Below are 9,455 nucleotides of genomic sequence, written 5' to 3'. Positions count from 1 at the left end.
TCACCAGCTCCTCTGCTTGGTGAAACTAAGTTGGATTTTATAATACCTTTTATCTTTCAATATTCATTAAACAAAGTTTAGGGGAAGTTGAATTTAATGTCTTGGAAAAAAAAAAGTGGAAATATTTCTGTTCTGTTTCTCCTTTTGTGAAATGAATTCACGCAAAATGGATATTGTTAGAAATCAATAGTTAATTGAAATATGTGGTATATTTTATCATTAGTAGTTAAATTCCCAAATAGTAATATTAAGTTTTTAGTGCTAACTATTTATAGAATTTATTGCATTTCTATGCCACTGTCAGAAATACAGTGTACTATTAGAACTATATATACTTCTTAATCTTACGTATATATTTCTTCAATTTGAAATGTAAATGAAAATATATTATACCAAGATTGCTATTAATTTACTTTCTTTACAAAATTTTAGGTTAATCGGCTGGTGGGGTCATGAATTCAAAACACGATTCCTCATGGAAAACAGTATGTACTTTTACACTTACAGTTTTACCTTATTTGATGTATATAAATAACCAGCTTCACTTTTATAGTAGTTTGAGTAGAAAGGATAGAAGTTTGAATTTCTGCACTTATATTAAAGGTTTTAAGCTAAACTCATCCCAAATATGTAATGCAGTGGAGTTAACAAGGTAAAAATGGGAATAAATTTGGTCTCTGGGCATATGTGTCTGACTGTCTGCTTCTAGATATTTTGCTGAAATACTTTCAAAATGCAGATGTAGAATATGGATGAAAGTTTGAAAGTATGTCAGTGAATTAAACACATAAGTCTCTGAGGAGTGAGAATCTGCTATCATTCACTTGGGTAATATCTTACTTCAGGATTACTTCCACTGGAATTAATGAGAAATTATATAAATAAAGGTGAGGCAATCTGACATAAGTCATGAAATACTACTAATGTTTCAGCATCTCCAAATCCCTTGCCCCCTAGCAAAGGATGGGTTATATGACAAAACCAAACCTGCTCTGAAATAGCTAAATATTTATTGTCCCAGTATGATGTGAGGACTCCTTTCCGAGTCTGACAGTTAGACTGTTCAGCTCCATACAGAAAGTATGGCAGAGAGAATATCCTGAGGGATCAGGAGAAGAAAGGAGCTTTTTGGTTTGATTGGTTCCTGTGTTTTTTAATATATTTTTAATTTTCTGTGGCAGAGCCTATTGATGTGACTTTGGCTGGAGAACACCTCTCTAATAGCCTCAGTCTGCTCTTTGTTTTCTGACCACAAGTAAGAGAGTGGCACTATGGAAAGCCGGCAGGAGACACAAATTGCCTTGAAATAACTGTTAGAAGAAGAAAAATATTGTTTATTCATTTCCATGGGCAGTTTATAGGGGAGAAGTTGGGCAACGATCGTTATAAAATTAGCCAGTCTGCTGTGCATGAAAAGCATTTCCTCTGCAGCATCCTCCTGCTCTGGTGCTGGAGCATGAAATATAAATAGTGACACAAAACTTACAGCCAGGCTTTTATAGATTTATTAAATAGATTTTGTGAAATTTCACAGCCTTAAGTCTATGCAACTTGTCTAGGTGGCCTGAAGCTACACTTAGCCGCATATGCAGTCTCCCACGTGTCTCGTCAGTTTAATAAAGTTAAGGAACATGATTCCCTGTTCATCTACCGTGGGTCCACACGAGCACGCCTCTGCTGACTTGGAATTTCTCTGGTTTCTGCCAGTGTTAAAAGAGATTCAAGTGTAAAGATGGTTTTAAACAAATTAATTTTGGTGGGTTTAACAAATTAATTGCAGTTCTCTAGTTCCCATGAAGCTGTTAATGAGGTCTTCTGCTGGATGAAACTTGGCTTCTCTAGAAGTTAAAAGTATTAGCTGTGAATAGATTACTATTTCCTTTTAATAACTGATTCCTACAGGCCACATTAGTGAAATATTTTATTGCATGAGGACAGACTTCAAGATAACGTCCAATCCATTAAGAGGAAGAAATCAAAAACACTAATATAAGTTATTCATTTTCCAGAATTACAACTAAGCAAAGGAATTAATGGGTTTCGGTTATCGAATCCTCCAATTTTACTGGTCTGTGCTCTGCAAGCTAGTTTAGAGGTAAGTAATTGCTTTACTTTGAGCCTGAATTTAGGAGTATAAAAACATTAAATGAGTGCTATGTGTATTACCGCTGTCTCCCTAAAAAAAAATTGCAGAATAGTTAAAAAGCGAAGGGGGAAGGAGGAATAAAAACCAAAGAAAACAACCCCTTAACCCTTTAATAAATATAGTCATCCCTCCACTGTTCTCACAAACTTTGGTGTTGGACCCAGTGTACATGAGGTTTGTCCCACCAAGCCTGAGCACCAGCACTGGGTTTGTCCCAGCTTTTTGGGGGCTCAGTGCAAACAGCAGCTTTACCCTTAGAGATATTCTGGGCTTGACTCGGTGCAACTCGTACAAAGGATGCCATTAGAGACTTTCCTAGGAAGGAACCACAAAGCTCTAAAAAGTTGCATCAGAAATGGTTCTATGTATATTATCTTGGGCAAAACAGGCTTAGCTCCTTTATGAAAGCAAATGGATGTGGCTACTGGGTGTCCTGGAGTCTAAATTGAACCAGTGGTTGTGAGAACTCTGCTGTAGTCCCTTTTATTATAAACAGAAAAGGCAGAAGCTGTCTTTGAATGCTTCCCAAAAAGGGGAATTAATGAGCATGGTATAGCTCCAGACTGGGTTTTGCTTCATTTCACCATTATTTTTTTGGTGGCCAAAGGAGCACAGCCCCATCTCTGTATGAACATTGTGATCACGGCTGTGGGAAAGGCAATCCTGACATACTCACCTAATTCATTCCTGGCTACGAAGGGGTGACCCATGTGCTGAAAGCCCTTTGGTCCACCTTGGAGAGAAAGATTCAGCCCTGTCTGGAGGCACGCAGCTCTTTCCCAAACACCTTGTATCACATTGCATTTCACGTCCAGGCATAGTAGTATTTACTTATGGATGCAGATCTCTAGGTCTTTGGGGCTAAAAAGGATGGTTTTACATAGATTTCCCATCTATATGCTACTATATTAAAATTTTTCCTAAGCTGCTTTTCAAACCAGCCTTGGTTACCAAGGTTTTGCCATCAGAATAAATGGGAGAAATTTATTTCTGCTGGCATTCCATTAATGCTAGTGCCATGGCAAAGCTGATGCTGGAAAAAAGAGAAATGTCCATACACTGTATGTCCCTCTTCTTTATTTGCTGAAAAAACAGTATCTTAAGCAAACAAAGTCAGAAAATTGCCAATTGTGCTCTCTCCAGCTTCCATGCAACGCTGAAGGACTGCAAAGGGCACAGCAATCCTTCTTGTTCTGCCTGACAATTTATTTTGTTAGTCCTTAAACATCCAATATATTTTTTTAAACTTTATGTGACCTTCGAGATAAGCTGAAAGCTATTCTGCTATGACCCAGATTGTCAGTGCTCCAGTTTGTGTGGGTTGCTGTCATTTAGCCCACTGCAGGGAGCCTCGAACAATGAGGGCTGAGCCGTTTCCATCGCCTCCCCTTCCCGTGCCTGCATTACCTTTTGGCACAGCCAGGATTTCCCAGTGCTAATTGCTCTAATACAGTGGGAAACAAAACAGTTTTCATGTCTGGCAAGAGATGGCTAGTGAAATTGCATGCCACCTTCACTGGGACACATTAAGCAGAAGGCAGTGTTTCCAATGGAAACAATGAAAACTGCAAGTGTTAATGCATGTTATTCCTCAATAATGCTTAAAATGACTGTTATGGCGGTAGCTGCTCCCTTTTATGGAAAAAAGGGGAGCACTCTACCGCCACACTTAAAAGATCTTTTTCAAAAATTTCACCCAGGAGGCCAAATATTCCTTGCACAAAGCCTGAGCAAACAGATTTTTGCAGGCAGCCTAAGGAGAGCCATCCCTCAAACTGCCGCAAAGCCCGGAGGAGCAGGAGGCAGGTCTCCATTTTACCTCCAGTGATGTGCTGAACAGTTGTGTGCACGCTCTGCTGGCCTGTGCAGAGAGGGAAGCACCTCTGGATTTTTTGTTGACCCGTACAAATAGTGACTGTTGGTGGCTCTGTCCCTGTCACATTAATTTCTATGACTGCACTGCCTTTGTATAAAGTCTTACAGCAGCCATATTTTCTTCCACACATATAACATAGAATCATCAAATTGTCTAGGTTGGAAGGGTCCAACCATAAACCTAACACTGCCAAAATCACCACTTAACCATGTCTCTCAGCACCACGTCTACCCATCTTATAAATACCTCCAGGGATGGTGATTCCATCACTTCCCTGGGCAGCCTGTTCCAGTTCTTGATAACCCTTTGGTTTTGTGCAGTATCGAATGGCTGTGACAGCATCATGGAGTAATACTTGGGACATTGTGCAAAAGAGTGATTTCCAGGTGCTGCTGGAAACCAGACTTTGTTGTATTTCAAGTAGGATTTCTCAGTTACCTTTTTATACACTCTTCCAGGTAATGAGATAAGGAATCTTAAAAGTGTTACTCTTGCAGTGTGGAGCCGTGATTTCTTGAGGGTGAAGATCACGGATTTTCATACAGGAACTTTGCCATTATGCCTCTGTGGAGGCATAATTGTCCATGAGATGCGATATTGTATTTACATGTCAGAATCTGATTTGAAGTGACTATTGGGTACTTGCCTGTCTATATCATGTCACCTTTCCCTGAAGCTACTTGCATGGAAAGAAGAAAAGGGAGGGTTTGAGGAAAGCAGGGATAAATTGTTTCTGGAGTCACATTTTCCATTATTCCCTGTAACTGAGCCTTTCCAGAGCATAAGCAGAAACTGTCTTGCCTTCTCCTGCTCCCAACATCTTCTGCCACATTGTTTGTTCTCGTTTGTGTGGTAAAATAGCACTGAAATTTTAAAGCAATCACTTTTGCACGCCTCATGATGTTCTGAGTTTCTGCAGCTCACCAGTCCTTGTAGCTGTGTAAGAGCATAAAGCTACTAAACCAGAATCAAGTGACTATTTTACCTTCATGCAGACTAGCAAAGACAGAGCCTGTACAGGACTTAAAACAGTAAGGTCAATACATTAGTATCAATTCTGTGTTTTTAAAGACAAGAATTTGTAGATCAGCCGTGATGTTTCAGTCTTGACCCTTGATTTTTGTTCCTTGAGGTACATACAAGGAAAAACTTGTATGTGATTTTGAGTTTCGTGCAGCCCTGTTGTGCGTATAGGGAATTTATGGATCCTCTTCAGATATGCAAATGATGCTCTCTTAGCAAACTGTTTTTGTGTGCAAGTTAATTTATGCAGATATGGATGTGTGTAAAACTTTCTAATAGTAGACAGAAATGTCTTTCATTATCTAAAGTAATAACATTATCCTGTGTTTTCAAAAGCCCAATTCTGCCATGTTTATGTATAATGTCTGTCTGATATTACCGCTTGATTCTAGTGATAATGTACAGAGAAATCTGCTACCCTTTTAGTCTTCCTTATTTCCTTTTTATTTTCTATAGCAACTTGTTACCATTATAATAATTTAAAATTATTATAGGTTTTTGGTCAAACTACAATGAAGGCATTGAGAAGGAAATCCATTCTCCTGACTGGTTACTTGGAATACCTGATAAGACATTACTACAAAGAGGATAAAACAAAGCCAGAGAAGCCCTTCGTAAAAATAATCACGCCATCTCGGATTGAGGAAAGAGGATGCCAACTCACACTATCTTTTTCCCTTCCAATCAAATCTGTGTTTAAAGAGCTGGAGAAGAGAGGAGTAGCTGTGAGTAAATCAAACTTCATCTTGTTATGCACTGTTTTGTGAACATATACCATAACAAAGTAATAATTTTACTTTTATGCAAATACAATCTCATATAAAGCCAAAAAAGACGGGGAATGATAAAAATTGCTTACATAGCATCTTCAATCTTTAGTTGTGAAAATAATGAAATAAGTACAGTTATTTTATAAATTATTTGTTAGTCTGTATATTGTCCTTTCCCTACTGATTTATTCCTAGTAGTTCAGCAGGGAGCACCCAGGAATCCCTACTGAGGTTAGATCTGCTTTATGGGTGCATTACGGTGGGAGGCATTATGGAGCTGAACAGGAAAGATAGGAAAAAAAGAAAGAAAAACCCCAAATCACTGGAAAAACACAAATATGAATATGTCATTCTGTCCAGTGCAATTTACTGCCTGCACAGGCCTATCCTGCTCCATGTGTTTGTCCAGAAACCCTGCGGTGGGTCCAGGCATGAGGCCAGAGACCACAAAGAGGAGATCTGTGCCACCCCAGGGTGCTGGCAGTCAGCAGAGCTCAAAGGGTGCTCACCATCCTCAACGCCACAACTCTCACACCTACAGCCCAATGATGGCAAGGAGCTCTGAGCCTCCACCGGTCCCTTTCATACTCTGAAAATGGCCAAACCCTTGCTCTTTGTGAGGCATCAAAGTGTAGGAATTAAAAAGCTGCTGTTTCCTTGAACATGTGTTTTAGCACTTGGAAAAAGAGGCCCCTGAATGGCAGTGCCACGTAATGGCATAGTTACCGCTGAGCACTGCTCAAAAAGACTAAAAGCTGAATTTAAGGCTATACATTTGGTGATTTAGAAGTTCTGGGAGGTGAGGCTGATAGCGTAATGCCATATAAATGATATATGGGTTTTATCTCTACTGGTGACTTGTGTCCCCAAAGGGCAACTCTTCTCTGCTAAATATGCTGCTGTTTTGGTGCTGCCAGGGAATTCCAGGAACTGCTGCTTTTAAGAGGGCACAGGGCCTTACACTGTTGGCTTGTCTTCGCGATGCAGTAATATGCTTCAAAAATGAAGGATTATTCCATTCAGCAAAAGGTTCAAATTCACAGAGGGGGGGGAAGGAATATAATGCAAGCCATGCAATATTACTTTTACTTGTAATAGTGGGACCAGGGTTGTTTAACATAGACTCATAGAATTGTTTTGGTTGGAAGAGACCTTTAAGATCGTTGAGGCCAACCATTAACCTAACACTACCAAGTCCCCCACTAAACTCAGGGCTACATCTACACCTCTTTTTAAATACCTCCATGGATGGTGACTCAGCCACTTCCCTGGACAGCCTGTTCCAATGTTTGATAACCTTTTCAATCAAGAAATTTTTCCTAATATCAAATCTAAACCTCCCCCCAGAGCAACCTGGGGACATATCCTCTTGTCTTATCACTTGTTACTTGGGAGAAGAGACTGACACCCACCTCACTACACCCTCCTGTCAGGTAGTTGTAGAGAGCTTCCTTTTCTCCAGGATGAAGAACCCCAGTTCTCTCAGCTGCTCCTCATATCTAGACCCCTTACCAGCTTTATTGCTCTTTTCTGGACTCGCTCCAGCACCTCAATGCCTTTCTTGTAGTGGGGAGCCCAAAACTGAACGAAGTATTCGGGGTGGGGCCTCACCTCGAATGCAGCACTGAGTACAGGATGACAATCACTTCCCTAGTCCTGCTGGCCACCCTGTTTCTGATAAAAACCAGGATGCTGTTGGCTTTCTTGGCCACCTGGGCACACTGCTGGCTCATATTCATCTGGCTGTCAACCAACACCCCCAGGTCCTTTTCCATCCAGCAGCTTTCCTGCCTCAAGACTGTAGCACTGCATGGGGCTGTTGTGACCCAAGTGCATTTGGCCTTTTTGAACGTCATAGACTTGTGTGTGTCTAAGTGGTGTAGTAGGTTGCTTTGTAATCTTCCTGGTGAGACCTCACCTGGAGTAATGCATCCAGCTCTAGAGCCTCCAACATAAGAAGGACATGGTTCTCTTGTGACTAGTCCAGAGGAGAGCTGCAAAGATGATCAGAGGGCTGGAACACCTCTCCTATGAAGACAGGCTGAGAGAGTTGGGGTTGTACAGCCTGGAGAAGAGAAGGCTCTGGGGAGACCTTATACAGGCATTCCAGTGCTTAAAGGGAGCCTACAGGAGAGATGCAGAGGTACTCTTTATTAGGGTGTGTAGCAATAGGAAGAGGGTTAGCAGTTTTAAACTGAAAGAGGGGAGATTTAGATTAGATATTAGGAAGAAATTCTTTACTGTGAGGGTGTTGAGACACTGGATCAGGTTGCCCAGAGAAGTTGTGGAGGTCCCACCCCTGGAGGTGTTCAAGGTCAGGTTGGATGGGGCTTTGAGCAGCCTGGTCTAATGGGAGGTGTCCCTGCCCATGATCTTTAAGGTTCCTTTGAACTCTAACCTTTTTATGATTCTATACTGGCAAGTTTCTGTTTTGTGGTGGCTTTTTTTGTCACCTGTGTGTCTCTTCAACTATGGGTTCCTGTAGGTGGTAAAATAGATTATGGGGATACATAGTTGGTTTTGAGGCCCCCTGTGGTACTGCTAGATTCTTGTCCATCCTAAGCCTTGCCTCCTTTTTTAGGCAACACACCACTCTCCTTGCTACGTTCTTCACAATAATACTCCTCATGGTAGTTTCTTAGGAGTCCGAAAATTTTTCCATGTGTCTCCTTGTCAGTTCAGACATTCTTCCTTGCTGTAGTTCCATGAAGACAAAGATGACATTTAAAAATATAATCTGACAAAGAAATATGAAGTGACCTGAATTTACTAAGCATTCCCTTTTTATTTTGCAGTGTGACATGCGAGAACCAAATGCTCTTCGCGTTGCCCCAGTTCCTCTCTACAATTCTTTCCGTGATGTGCACAGATTTATTGAAATCCTGGGATCTGCAATTACATCTTCAAAACAAACAGCAAACAATACTGCACTATCTGGTTCTTATTGATGGCTCAGCTGTATCTTTTAATCTATTTCTGACTAAGATGCATTTATCCCGCTGAGTGATTCTTCCCTTCGAGTAGACCGAGCTACATCCCATGCAATTTGCAAAAAAATGACTGTGCTTTGAATAGTTATTTACAACAGACATAGTTTTATTAAAGCTCATATTTCCACTCTGCTTTGACTTTGACTTCATGAATTAGTGTGCTTTGTATATTTTAATGGGGCTTTTCTTAAACATTTTATGTAGTTTTATTACATTAGCTTTGAGGAGCATGGAAGAATTGCTATCAACTAGAACAGGAATGAAAAAAAAATCCCTTCTTTATTATAAAAATGATGCATAATAAAAAGTGGAAAATAGACAAATCACCAACAGTTAAAAGATACAGTCCAATTTACATTTTTAATTTATCAGTTCTATTTAAAGTACATGGTATACTTGAAAAGTAGAAGTTGAATAATTAGTTGTTTAAAAACTGTTAACTGCTGCATACTAGATTTTTCAAAGGGCCCAACATTTTGAAATTCTTGTTTAATTAATGATTTAATTGAAGAATGAATTTACATTGCAGGTACCTTTATTTTGCGTGATGCTGTTGGCTAAAACAAAACATTTTATCTTTCTAGGTAGTCTTCTTGGAGATGATATGCTTGAGAAAGCTGAGAAAATGTTAAACTCGAGTAAGCCAGTGT

At 40.0% G+C, this 9,455-nt stretch overlaps 1 protein-coding gene across 1 annotated transcript; it reads left to right on the top strand.

The window, feature by feature from the left end:
• Positions 1 to 415: 415 nt before the first annotated feature.
• LOC106887557 (kynureninase-like) lies at positions 416 to 8,968 on the top strand. Its single transcript, XM_014941154.1, has 4 exons — positions 416 to 485; positions 2,010 to 2,095; positions 5,540 to 5,770; positions 8,611 to 8,968. The coding sequence occupies exons 1-4, from the start codon at positions 476 to 478 to the stop codon at positions 8,761 to 8,763; spliced, it is 480 nt and encodes a 159-aa protein (XP_014796640.1). The 5' UTR covers positions 416 to 475; the 3' UTR covers positions 8,764 to 8,968.
• The last annotated feature ends 487 nt before the right edge of the window (positions 8,969 to 9,455 follow it).

The sequence above is a fragment of the Calidris pugnax genome, unplaced genomic scaffold (assembly GCF_001431845.1).
Source record: "Calidris pugnax isolate Ruff unplaced genomic scaffold, ASM143184v1 scaffold60, whole genome shotgun sequence".
NCBI classification, from domain to species: domain Eukaryota; kingdom Metazoa; phylum Chordata; class Aves; order Charadriiformes; family Scolopacidae; genus Calidris; species Calidris pugnax.
This window is presented reverse-complemented; position numbering and strand designations above follow the sequence as displayed.